This window comes from Rhipicephalus microplus, chromosome X, assembly GCF_043290135.1.
Source record: "Rhipicephalus microplus isolate Deutch F79 chromosome X, USDA_Rmic, whole genome shotgun sequence".
Taxonomy (NCBI): Eukaryota; Metazoa; Arthropoda; class Arachnida; order Ixodida; family Ixodidae; genus Rhipicephalus; species Rhipicephalus microplus.
The window spans coordinates 168,600,504-168,614,624 of record NC_134710.1 but is presented as its reverse complement, the minus strand read 5'-3'; the positions used below and the strand labels follow the sequence as shown (position 1 = coordinate 168,614,624).

The 14,121-nt window shown below is 45.6% G+C and overlaps 1 protein-coding gene across 4 annotated transcripts in view; it reads left to right on the top strand.

Moving 5' to 3' along the window:
• The first annotated feature begins 21 nt into the window (after positions 1-21).
• The window catches only part of LOC119177140 (enhancer of mRNA-decapping protein 4), a 99,823-nt gene continuing 85,723 nt past the window's right edge, over positions 22-14,121 (top strand). Inside the window, exon 1 of one of the 4 annotated variants that reach the window (XM_075878176.1) lies at positions 22-946. In XM_075878176.1, coding sequence (XP_075734291.1) covers positions 865-946 — 82 coding nt within the window. In that variant the 5' untranslated portion in view covers positions 22-864. Of the gene's footprint in view, positions 947-2,108; positions 2,980-14,121 lie in introns of those variants that run through there. The other 3 variants (XM_075878184.1, XM_075878180.1, XM_075878181.1) reach the window with 3 other exon arrangements.

Here is a 14,121-nt window from a genome sequence, read left to right as displayed (position 1 = left end):
TTTTGTTCTTTCACCCTGTACCATGCCAAACCAACAAGCTCAAGCTACTCTTGTGAACAAGAGAGCTTTGGCCTGTTCATGATCATAGCTAGCAACTCCAGTGGCGGATTCTGAGGGGGGTTGTGGGAGTGGCGATCGCCCCCTCCCCCATTCCTGTAGAGTGCCGCTCGTATCTCCCATCATCCATAAGGACACGAGTGAGATCACTATGAGCACAAATTAACAGGTTAACCGTAATTATGCTATGATAGACCCAGGTTCTTTTGATTATAGTAACTACTGAAAACAAGAGATTCGGGAGCAGGCCCCCTCGAGTGAGCGGCTGGATCTGCCCGTGAAGAACCCTGCAAATACGTATAAGAATTTCGCTTCGTATATTGTACCTTCCGCCCTTCACCCTATACCTTCCTCCCTTGAGGACTAACAGAATAATGACTAAATTGCACGTCTAGTCACGCCTCGCGGTATACCTATAATGCTCCACTGCAAAAGGTCAATAACAAAGTGCTTTTTTTTTTTAAATAGAAATCATTAATTATACATAGTCGCCATACCGCGATACTTCTAAGCCAAACAAGACTACATTTCATGTAGAGTCCATGGAGCCGTTAATGAAGTGAACCGTTTCGTGTTTCATAGTGCAGTGCATGAACAGAGTAGGAATAGGCACTCGGGCTCTGTCCTCGCTTTCAACAAGAGCTTGGTGATCAAAGGTTTCACTGGCACTTCGTCTCAGTTATCATTTATATTGGCTGGTGACTGGCAGACTACGCGCGTGCGTGCACGTGCTAGTTCCATCACGAGGGGCCATCACGAGGAGCCGCTGACGGCACTTCTCAGTCATTCAGTGGAGCAAGAACAAGGATGTCCTGCTCGCGCTGTGGTTCTTTGGGATCTGCGATCTTTTGTACCCACGGCATGGAACCCCATTCGGCAGCTGATAAAGGTACTTGATTTTTGAAATGCTTTGATGTTTAACTTCTTGACTCGATAAAGCAATCATTTTAGAGAATTGTGCTTACCTGAGCCCATTGGTTACGTGGCGAGACGGGTTCCAACCAGCTACTTGGACGACGATACGAAGAGACACACCGTGGGTGTGCCGTTGGTCTTTCTATCCTCGCCCTAGTAGTTGGCTGGAGCTCGCCTCGCAACGACAATATTTTCGTTTGTCTGAGCTACTGTAGATCCACCTCATTGTCTTCGGTAAGTTGCAAGAGGTGGCGTTTAGGGCTACGTTGCTTCATCTACTAGACGAGCTTTGCTAAAACAAGCTGCCACGGAGGTGTTCCAGATCTCTTCACCTTTGGTCTCTTCGTTTCGATTGCATATTTTTCGTGGTTGCAGTGCGTATTCCAAGCTCGTACAGCGCCATTTAGGACGCGCAGTTGCAGCGAGCCGCTGAGGCCATCGTGAGGTGGTGCAGGTATTCGCGTCTGGCACCGCACAGCTTTCGTCGCTGGCGTTGTGCACAATGTTGGTCACAATCTCAGGTGTGTTCAACAGGTGAGATTGAATCTACTCGTCGGCAGCACTCGGAAAGCAAAAACGAGCGCCTTCACGGCCTAGATGAGGTACCAAATTTTGAATTAGATTTCGAGAACATCTTACGAGTTCACATCGGTACTTTCGTTGCTCATTAGTAGAGGCCAGATTTTTAGGCACTAAAAAGTGCGTTTTAGGCGCCAAAGATAGGCAGCTAAAACACCGTTTTAGGCCCTCAAAATCATAATTATAGGAACAATAAATTTGTACAAAAATTTAAATATACCAAAACAACGACGTCGCTGACTTGTATCTACGGCAAGAAGCAAAAAAAAAAATGATACTGTTTAACATAGCAGAAAGGTACCAACTATTGAACATTTGCATGCATTTCCCGCGTGATTCGCAGTATGTGGTCTTTCGTTGTATCGTCTGGCATTGTGCGTCAAGTGTCCACCATTCAATTAACACTCTCCTGGATCTCGTTTGTTTCGTTGTGGCTGGGAAGGGCAGCGCAGGAGCAAATACCCATACCACTGATACCCATGAAGAGAGGGATTCTATAGGTATAATCGCGTAAGACCAATTTCTCTTTTATCGGTGAACACATTAAAGGGCCACTCACCAGGCCCCATACAGAATTTTAGTTAGACAGTGGAAGTTGTTGGGTGTCCGATGAGGAACGTTTTGCCACAAAAATTTTTCGGATCGGTTCATTACGAGCGGAGAAAACGTGTTTTTTGAAGCGGCGCGAAACGAGGGTGAGAGGAAACGAGCTCGAAACCCTTGCCGCTCCTCCGCGTAGCCTTCGCAAGCCAAACCTCTTCCCCACCCTCTCCGGCATCCGACCAAGAGGTGACGTTCGCATGACGTGCCCGAACAAGCCCAGCCCCCATGCACGCGAGCGGCGTTGCTTTGTTGACCAGCATTATTTTGTGGTCTTCTGCCTGTTTCTGCAGGATTGTTTGGAAACGCTGGCTTAGACGCGGTAGAGTAGATGAGCACAATGAGTGCGCGAACGCGTAGGAGCGTTCCACGGCGGTCATCTCAATGCGCTGACCGCGGGAACCCGAACGCATGTGAAACGCTGGCACATTAGCCCCGCATCTCGTAGCATTTCACGGGAAAAAATGTAAGGAAAACGTTCACAATTTTTATTGTGTCTTATTATTTATTTCAAGTTTTATTTATCTCTTAAAGCAACAAATATATAAACCGCGAGTGTTGTGTCAAATAATTTTTGCCATGTCACGTGGTATACTGTTGACAACGTGTCTTTCGTGGCTTTCGTGTGCTTCTTGTCTCTGTGTCGTCGTTTTGTTCTCGCGCTATAACTATCATCATGACAACGTCTCTGTGTCGTCGTTTTGTTCTGGCGCTATAACTATCGTCAGGCCATACCAACTAGCCCAAGCTGCCACACTTCTAGTCAGAGCAGAGTCGTCTACGTAGAGGACGACTCTGCTCTGACGTGTACGCACGGAGGAAGGAAAGGTAAGGAGAGGGCATGCCCAGCCGGCGCAGGGCGTAAAAAATGTGGCGGAAATTACGTCACGCGTGGCCATATTCACTAGGCACAATGGCGGCGTCTTGTTATTGTTGATATAATGTGGTGCGGCACCGTTCAGGCGGTCCAGCGGCGGTGTGCGCGTTTTCATGGGCCTCGCACCTAACCGTGGCGTACTGCAGGTGTTCGACAGCATCCATTCTTTGTGCCGCATTGTTAGCTACGCGATTTTCCTCCGGTGGTGGTTGTAACCAGGCGTCTGAACTAGAAACCACGGAACGAGCGCGCGTATACGTACTCCGAATTTGCAGCGTCCGTCAAAATTATGCTGAAAAGCCATCATAGAAGATAACGACTGTGCTCGAGAATTCGGTCAATGAATGCCTTGCAGGTTAGCGACAGTTATGCGGTGTTGCTTCTTATGACAACGGACGATGCATTTGCGGTCCACAGGCCCTTATGAAGACTGTAATCTAATCTTGCTTTTCATGTTCCTGTACAGTGACCGGTTGGCGGTTTGTGCTGAGCTCTGTTCCAGATAAGGAAGACAGAAACAAGCGCCTTCTCTCTATTTTCCTCTATTGACTAGCCACTCGTCCCGGAGACATCTTCCCTCGCATTCGGCTGGCTTTCCCTGCCGTCCTTGGCGGCTGAGTCGACAAGTGAAGCTTCCCGCAGACCTTTCTCACGCATTCCTTCGGCTAATTCAGCTTTCGCCCTAACGCGATCCTGGTCTCCGTTCTCCGTAGCTACTAGTGCGCGTGAATCACACTGGAGACGTGTTCCCACACGCTTTCGGGTGGTCTTCGCTGCTTTCGTCCTAATGAAATCATGATGGCCTTTGGGATATCCGTAGAAACCAGTGCGCGTCGGGCAAAAGAGGGGCGAAAACAAAGAGGCCGGCGCAAACTCAACGGGCTGCCACGCACACAAGCTCCACCGACGCCGACTTTACTTGCATAATTATGGACCTCCGGGTCTATTGCAGGGAAGACATTATTTTCTTTTTTTATCGTTGTCTCTAGCCCACAGCCTGACCGAAAATTTCATAAAACCTAAAGAGAAGCGCAAAAGGGGAAAAAAGTGATCTGAAAGAACCTGTACAAATTTCGGTGCCTGGTTCGTCGCGCGGCAATGTCCGAAATATAATCTTTATTTTCACAAAGAACACATCAAATAAAAAAAAAAGCTCAACGTGCAACTTGCCGTGTTTATCGTTAACGCCGGCAGTGCAAGAGTACAACAGCCATACGCAGAGATTTCGTCAACCGTACCGCGGCAAGACAGCATGTTGAAATCCGTTCCGTTGGTTTCGGATAGCACCGACGCACGCGGAGCGCAGGCCACGTGCTTTTTGAGACAGAGAGGGAGTCGCGCCTTCTGCTTCGCATTCACATGTAAACAAGAGAGGAGAATTTGCCTAGTCAATATGGCCGACTTCCGGCTTCACAACGAGTGACGTCAGGGCCTCTCATTACCTTTCTTTCCTCCGTGTATGTACGTGAGGCCATTCCTACCCAACGTTACTAGATTACTTCAGTTTGCAAGCTCCGCCCAGGCCGCGCGCGCGAATGTGTCCCCTTTTTGTCTCCTCTCGCGGGGCAGCGCTGCCACCTCTCTTGGCCCTAAAACCGCGTTCGCTTGCCTCTGCTCTGCTGTCTGCGGGCGCCTGCTCTTAGCGGGTTTCGTTTGCAACACGAGAATTTGTATTTCCTCCGCGATAAGAATGAAGTACAGACCTCAGGCATGGCAAATAATCTACCTTAACTACATATCTGCGGTAATGCGAAGAGCAATGCGAGGGTATGGACTGTCGTGCTATTCAGCTGTAATTGCGCGTTAGACGTTCAGTTAAACTGCTCAACACAAAAATAGCCAACCTCGTTTGTTATTTCGGTGTCTCCCAGTGAAGTTGTTTATTTGAGAACATAGCCAGCGATGTTTCCCTTCTTTGCGTAAGTTACGAGACTCCGCGTTCATTTCGCGTATTTGTTGCTTGTTCGGGAGTCTAGACGAATGAATGAAAGAGAGCTTGTGCTTTGATTCAACAAAGTAATTTATTGCTCTGTAAAAGTACAAAAAATTTTATGCGCCCACTTAGCCATGGATGACGCATTTATCTGCAGCAAACGGGCCTTTTTATTTGCCACGGCGACTTTCTCGCTATTCTCCAGGCGACGATTCACATCCCTAGCGTAGAAGTGCATCCTGGTAACTATAATAAAATTCAGCACCTAGCGGTTCACAATTTTCACAAAGTGCAGCATTTTTCTCGAAGGTTGTTTCAAAGACCCTTCCTTGAAGCTCCTGTAAATAGTGAGGTAAGCATCTTTGCCTACATCTGGTTCAGTGGAGCTTATGTGTCCTATGCACGAAGAGCAGGTAGTGGTTTTTGTGAATTTATGAACCACATATCCTGACAAATAGTACAAGATGCTCTCGTCTACTTCTCCTTTCAAATCAACGTGGTCGCTGTCTTTTGGTCACCGTTTTCTTTCGTTCTTCTCAAGGTATCTTGAACACCAACGAGCACAGCACTTGGTGCGCCTTCCACGCTCCCGCGCAGAGCTGTTTTGATCGGTGTGTACAAACTCAGAAGTCGGAATATTTGTGTAAAGTTGACGAGTGTTGGATGTGATTCATCGCCACCAAATGAGCGCACTAATCCGAAGTGGCGCTGAAAAAAGTAAAAGAAATCTGTCAGTTCTATTGAACTTGTATAAACACAGCTTTTGCACTCACCTCTAGAGGATCTTGGTTAAGCTTAGCTGTCAAAATATAGTGAGCACCCTGGCCAAACAAGTATTCAATGATGTCAAGTGTTGACAGCAAAGTTACCCGCATAGCCTCTGTCATCATCTGTGATGCAAAAAGCTTCAGGCCACTGCAGAGAGCATTTCTCTCGATCATATTAAGGAGAGCCAAAAAATCTTTGATCACCTAAAGATGAATGGCATAAAGAGGGATATGAGAAAAAGTTTTAGCAGAAATTTGAATAGATTTAACACGAGCCGAAGACATGATAAAGCAAATAAAACGAGCAGATTTATCACCTGTATTTTTTCTGAGCCCGGTCTGATTCCTTGGGACGGCAACTTGACATTCAAGGCATCAAAAAGGTCATGGATGATTTTGGTGAATGCTTCTGTTCCTTCGCTTTGTTCGAAGCCTGGCACTTTTGCTTCTCGGTACACTTTGATTCCTAGTGATGTAGAACGGCTGAAGAGCTGTCAAAGAAATGCTTGGCATATCAGTTCTGTGGAAATCCGCAAGCTGGACAAGCGTCTCATTTGAGTTGCAGCTTCGTTTTACTGTTAGGTGGACAATTACATATAAAATAAACCTCACAGACAGCATCATAGTTTTATTAAAGTTTGTCCTGGTCTACTGAAGCTGCAATTCTGAGAAAGTGGGAAAAATACTTCTTTTATCGTTTTGTGCTGCTGTTGGATGAATGAAAATTTTTTTTTTTCATAAAGGAGCACCTATCTCTTCAAAATTTGCAGGCAAATATCATGCATTGATTAACAGGCGAACTATACCTGGGTAACAAGACGGACTCTCATTTTACGGAGGTTGTCGGGAGCCACATGAGCTCTTGTCAGCTTGGGCACCACTCGCAGTTGCTTTTTCTTCTCTGTTTCAGAAAGAGTAACATAATGTTGAAAATTGATTTGATAATCACCCGCCTGAAAGAGAGAGAACATGTAGTTAAAGGTTTGTTCATTTGTAGTGCGCTATTTGCTCTTACCATTCCGTAGGTGTATTTCTTTAGGTGCTTTCGGATACACTTGATGACATGTGGGATATCACAAATAAAATAGATATTCTGCGATGGTTCCAAGGGGTGCTCGATGAAGTGACGTGGAGAATCCAATTTTCCAGATATTCCGAGCTGGCTCCACATGGAGCGGTTATTGCCAGCTCCGTCACTTATGATGGCCAGCGCAGAAGTACCATGTTTATGGAGTTGTATGACAGCACTGATTACAATCTCGGACAGGACTTTTCCTGGTGCAGCTCCTTTGGTGGCAAATGTAGCAATAGGCTGTACCCAGTCTTCAAAAAGCGGGACATACATGAGATGAGTACAAGCCCATGATCCGCAAGCTGATCCATGCCTGTCGCTTGCTCATCACCATAGTCCACAAATCCATCCATTTTGTAGGAGGCTTTGTTGAATGCTATGGCCTGCTTTAGTTTAATCTCATCAACGAGAAGCACACCACAACGCCTCAAATGGCTCTTGTCATTTAGGTGCTCCTCGATGCACCTCAGTGCTACTTGGTTGTAGTCATATTTACATAATATTCCACTGATTATTTGGCGCAATCGCACTTTAGTTGGAAGTGGCAGCAACTGCATATCAAATATTAAACTGTATGCCTTCGAACTGGAGATTTGAAGGAGGAGGCACATCATCAGCCACTCTTGGTCATAGCGCCTTCCAAGCTTTGATTTTGCTTTTGCTGCCATGAAGGCAGTTTTGAACACAAGTTGCTGTTTACTTAGAAGTATTTGAAGAACTTCATTAATCTTTGAATCCGACAGTGTGCGGAGCTGCTTCTTCATGAGAATATCCTGCCTTGCCTTTTCTCGTTTCAAAGTAGCACGAATAGCCTTGTGCCGTAGCACTTTCATCTGAGCGCTCTTCTGACTAGGTTTACTGTGTTTTTGCCTGTTCGTGCACTGCGAAAACAGCTTGCCTAGCAGCTTGCATTCATGACACGTGGAATTTAAGGACGAAGTTGCGCACGTTTCTCGTCACTATGTGTTGCCATCCTGGGTCGCCACTGAGCTTTTCGATATGGAAGGGTACAACTTCGTAGGGCAGCCTTCACAGAACTTCAATTTCTCTACATACCCAAGTAAACACTTAAATTCTTCAACTGTCTTCACGTCAACATTTTCATCTTTGGCGTACACTACGGACGGCACAAGTCACCCATTGGCACTCACAGAAACAGCAAGTGTCCTAGACACTACAACAGCCTTAACCCTAGGCACAGCATTTTCCATTGTGAGCTTGTACACAACAACACTGGCGTCAACAACTTCAAGAGACCAGCCTTGAATTTTCTGGTTTGTTTTTGCCAAATCCATGAGCTCGCTGTAGAGTGACGCGATAGCTCCACACACAGGAGTTACTTCCATCATCACACAGGCTTGTAACATCACCATCACCTTGCCTTTTGCACACCTTAACGGGAGGTGCCCTCCGCACAGCTGGTTGCTTACGTTTCCGCGCCGGTTTCGAAAGGTATGAAGGGCAGTTCGGGAACAGCGTCGTCCTTGAGCGCCCAATTGTCACGTGGAATGATAACAACGTCCCCGTTTATGTTGTGCACGAACTCCTTCACTACGTCACTGTCCTCGAAATGGAGATCACACACAACGCAAGAACTTGTGAGCTGCTTTTCCAGTCATGGAAGCGCAAGCTGCCACACTTGAAGACGTGAAGAATCTCTAGGCGCCTGGAAGAAATGCCGCTTCTCGGCAGATCTTTGAGAATCGTAACTGCTTTTGCAGCCGGTTACGAAACAACGCGGCATGTCGGTTGGTCACGATACAATGCCACGTATAACGTCAGACGACTCCAACATGAACAAAGCACGTGAACAAAGCACACCACAACAACACCAACAAAAACGGTTCGTGCAACGTGCTTCGATGAGCCGGGAAGCCGGGCCGAGCGTGTGGCGAGCGCCACCACTGCATACACCCACGTCATGCCCTCATTCTCTACGCGTGCGCAGGTAGAGGGAAGGGCGAGCAGCTTTCATCTTGAAATTTGACCCATTTCCGCGGCGCATAGTGTTGCAAAGTTTGGCAGACGTGATCATTAATGCCTCGTCTACGCATTGCGCTTGTCAGCTCTAAATTGTCAAACCTGGTGAGTGGCCCTTTAAAGAGCCCTTCATTGGGTTTGGGCGTTTCGAGCTGACAAGCGTAATGGTCCTCTGGGCACTCCGGATTATTCATGTGAAAATTTACAAAATCACATGTCGCGGAAAAATGCCCAATTTCTAATGATTGTCTCTTTCCCTTCTCGCGGGTGTGCGCCTCAAGATTTAGGGAGTGAAGTACAGCAAGGAATGGTCCTGTTTTTACGTCACTCATTTACGTTGATATTGGCGGGCTGACGTCGCATACCATACGCTCTTCATCAGAACTTCGTTAAATGCTAGCTATATCTAGAAAAATAGATGAAACATGTCCCACCTCCTGATTATATCCTGCATTTTAAAAGGTACCTCATTAAGAGTGTTGCACGTGACATTACACTACTTGGCATGTGCAATTTGTGTGTTCTGTTGTGTAGCATGAGTGAGGAGTACTTTCGTTTGGGCTAGCTGCTTCATATCATTTTGAAAGAGAAGCACGAAGACAAAGGGTAAAGAAAGACAGCGCTCTTTGTCTCTATGTCTTTTCCCTGTATTAGCACTGCCCTTTCAAAATCAGCATAATAAATGAAAGCTGAGAAAAATAATAAAACACGCAAACATATTCCCAATTTGTTATTTTTATTTTGAATAGCCTCAAGATGCACTGATCGGCCCTCGTTTCGCGTCCACCTCGGTGGATCAGTCGCTATTGAGTGCTCCGCTGCTGACACGAATGCCACGGCAGTCACATCTAGATGGAGGCGAACAAGTTGATGCCCGTGTACTGCGCAATGTCAATGAGTGCACGTTAAGAAACACCAGATGGCCAAAATTTGCAGATACCTCCACCACAGCCGCTGGATGAAACAACGCACAGGTACGGCCCGCCGCGTGCTCCGAAAACGGTGTTACAGACGATAGTTCTAGCGGGAGAACAAAACGACGACACAGAGACAAGAAGGACATGAAGGACTTCTTGTCTCTGTGTCGTCGTTTTGTTCTCGCGCTATAACTATCGTCATGCCATACCAACTAGCCCAAGTTGTCACACTTCTCGGCGTGACAGGTCTAGTTCCCGAACCACCGCTGCGGCGCCACCGGGGGACAGTTTTCGCGAGCGCCCATTGACTGGCATGCGCGGCACGCTTGCGGTAGTTACGATTGAGCGCATGCATCTTTGTGTCACCAGCGAAATCTTTTAATATCCGTCTTCTTTTAATATCTGTAGCAAGGTCGGTAATTACCGACTTTGCTTTTAGACACCTGCAGCCCTTGCAAATTTTCGGTATTGCCTTACTCGAGATGGAATTTTGTACACCAACTAGTTTTCGTGGAAGTAAGACTTGTGAGCACAATTCACTCAGATACTATAAGATCACAACTAACAGATCTGTAAGAGCTACACCTTTCCAATGAATCTAAATTGATTATAGTAACTGTGAGAATGTTGCATCAGAAGTTGTTCTTTATTTAATCATTTCATTTAGAATAAGTAACCTCAGCAATTTCAGATGCCACTGCTCCTTGAACACAAAATGAGATAGACCTTTCACTTGCTCCAAACACGTCAATAGTATTCATACAACACAGTATCAGATGCAACAGCCACGAAATATACTTAGAATGTGTACGATTTCATAACAGTGGACTCGAGGCTCTTTGAAATTTCAGTGACTGTAACTTCAATGTTAGCAGTGAGCGAGCAGTTATGAAGTGAACAATATAAAAACTGTGAGACGAAAAGAGCGACAAAATGCTGCAAAATGTGAACACAACTGCTTGCGTTCCTGCGCTTTTGAATGTCTTTGTCTGTTTCCCTCCCGAAGTTCTTATGATAATGTTACTAATAAAAAAGTGAACACATAACCGGAACAAGATGCGTGGAAATATTTGGTTTATTCTCAATTTAGGGCTGATCCTGGCATTTTTGTGTTTTGTTTACTTCTTTACATCTTTGCATAATGAAATAACTTGACGATCGCTCCAGCTTGTGTGCCCAACTTTTGCTTCTGGGTCCATAGAGAATAATCTTTTCATGTTAGCCTCTCCACAGGCACTGGCGAATCCCGATAGCACCCGATATCACTCTAACGCGCTTGTCTTTTAGCAGTCTTCGTCATGTGGTTCTGTCATTCAATACTGCTTATTTGTTCTATTTTGTATCGTTGACAAATTGGCACCTGTGCTCGCTCAAACATGTATGTATATATATATATATATATATATATATATATATATATATATATATATATACATGTATATATATATATATGTATTTGCCTAGTAAAAACTATCAAGAAATTCGAATGCCGCTTCTGATGATGTATACTTTCGCAGCCTCTTCAATAAAAAAGTTACGAGGAGAGCATTACCATGTTTGTAGAAACCACATTTATCCAACTTCTGAAGCTTAATTACTTTTCGGCACACTACCGTGTACCGGATATCATGAAAACTATTCAAATTGTGTTTCTTTGATGCTTTTAGCATACAAAAACTATAAACGTCTATTGTCAAGTGTCCAAAAAACTGTCAAGAATTCCGACTGAGAAAACGCGAAAGTGCTGACTAAACGCCACAAAAATCGAAACATGTAAGTTTAAGACGTCTTTGTAAATAGAACGACTCTGTCACACATTCAGTGCCATATGATTTAGCTACATGCATTGAGGGTTTTTCTTTCAGCCTCAAAGCAAGAAGCTGGCTCTGAAAAAAAAAACAGAAAAAACTTGAGGTGCTCGGCATGCACAGGAAAAATCAATTGGCTTTTTAACTAGATAGTGCCTCGTACTCTACTAAATATGGGATATGTTATGTTATCGCTGTGATAAATGAGATTAAAAAACTCTGATTAGAACAACTGAGTGGGTCACTGTTGTGACAACCACCAGCTAATTTGCAGTGACCGCTGCCCCAAGGGAGCCACTGCCACTCGTTTCCCCATCCCTCCCGTCCCCGACCTGTCGTGCTGCAGCGGCCGCAACTGACCCTACGGCCGACACGCGCTCTCTTATGGAGAGTCGCTCGACGCAGCAAGCTGTACCATGCGCTCTTTCATCCAGCGGCGGTGCCTCCACAGTGGCATCCTTCATATTCATATACCGTTGATTGTAAACATGCCGGCTCAGGCTTTGCTGTATAAAGTACAACGATTTGGTGACCTTCGCCACCACTGAATCAACAAGACCCTTCCATGAGTGGCCCTCCATGGTTTTTCATTTGTTCTCCAGCTACCCACAACTGCCCAGCTACCCACAACTACCCAAACCTGCTCTTCCTGTCCCAAAGCAACACCCAGGTCTTCAAGGCACAGGATAGCTGTCTGTAGAAGGCGGTCGCCACGTCCTCGACCATGGACGTCACTTTTGTTTTTTTACCCCTCCTTTAATTCTCTCTCCTCCTTCCCCTGCAGACACTGAGACGTGCTTCCACTTGGGGCTGCAGCAATACAGTCTTTCGCACTCCTCATGCTCCTCCTCCAATGACTCGTAGCATGTCAGTTGAACTTTATAGTGTTTGGAAATATCAATGTTGCCTATTTTTACCTGAATAACGGTTTCACACCACACTCTAAAACAAAATTTGGTCTAGAATAGCGCTCATATAGGCACTAATATGTAAAATAGGCATTTATAGGCACTTATAAGCATTTAGGCAGAACACCCAAAATAGGCATCTATAGGCACTATGAAAACACAATAAAATCCCTTCTTAACCTCTAATTCTTGCTCATATATCAAAATGGCACGATAGGAACGCAAGGGCAAAATGAGCATTTGCCAATAATCCAGTCTCTACTCATTAGCAACGCGACTTCTCTCACAGGTTATATTTGCGCGATGTCGCCACTGACGATTAAGAACCAGAAAGGAACGGAACTGAGCCTGAAATGAATGGCGCCGCAGAGAATTGCCACAAATACATTTGAATCGAACTCGCAAAGGAACCGAACGGGCGCCTTTTCATCACTTTAAAAACCTGATCGCGTAGTGGTTTATTAAGTGACACTTTATTTTGCCCTAATGCTGCAATGGGCATGAACTGCTGCGCCGTGCGGTGCATAAGCCGCTCCATCACGGAGGAAGGAAAGAAGTTGTTTCTTTCCTTTACTGAAACGGCCAATGCCTCCTAGAAAAAACCCATGCCTGGAACGTGAGCCGTGAACCTGCTGCCCTACCCTGTGAAAGAAATGGCAATGCTTTCACAGTTTCCTCCGAGTAGCTGTGATGCGACGTGGCAGAGCGGTACCACAGAACACCTATATACTATTATTAGGAGAAAGGAAACTGTACCTTTGACAGTGGAATAAAAATAAGGGTTGCGGTGACGTTGTGAACTAACTTGTCTGACCTAGAGAAACTGCTCCTAAGACTATTATCATCATTGCGTTGGGGCAATGTGGCGGCTGCTGTGGTGGCGGGTGCCTCCATGGGGTGGTCGCATTGAGCTCCCGCAGGTTTATAGCCGCTTATTTGCTGCTGCTGCGGGGTGGTATTCGCGCGCATGGGAGCAACGTTACTATAAATATTTCCGCTATGTCGCCAGGTGACCGAGAGGCCTCAACTGGCAAAAAACACACCAAGCAAGTAAGCTTACATTGTTTATTGACAATCTTGAATGTGCTGTGAATATCTCTTTTCCCTCTCTCCTCTACTTTTCATCTCCTCCCTCCCATGTGCAGGGTAGCAAACCTGCTGCCTATAGACTGGTTAACCTCCCTGCCGTTCTTTTCCTCCTATTTTCCTTCCTTGAATGTAGCAGTATACATGCAAACAAGGAACACCGTCAGTCATGGAGTTGAACAATAAATACAAAACACAGTAATAGCCACCTTTTAAATAAAATTACCTGCTGAAATTGTGCAACTTTGTCTCTTGTCTCTTTCAGTCAGACAACGATATATACACTGGACACCCCTTGCACAGTACTTGGTACTGTGCTGCCCATTGTCTTTCTCACGACACATGCCCTCGAAAGTACGATTACCCTGATCCGCAATATGATTATTGGCAACACACTGGCGAGAGGTACATGGCGTTGAATAAAAATAAATGACCCCACGCTGTTGTGCTAGGTATCTCTGCATATAACATTGTTTTCAATATTGTATTTAATACCTGTGTTCGTGCCTGCGCGTTCGGTCTACTTACGACCACCTAGATCAACTTGCAATGGTGCTAAGCACATGAATCCTGGAAAAATACCATTTACAGGATCACGCTGAAAAGGAAACTTAGTTTACGC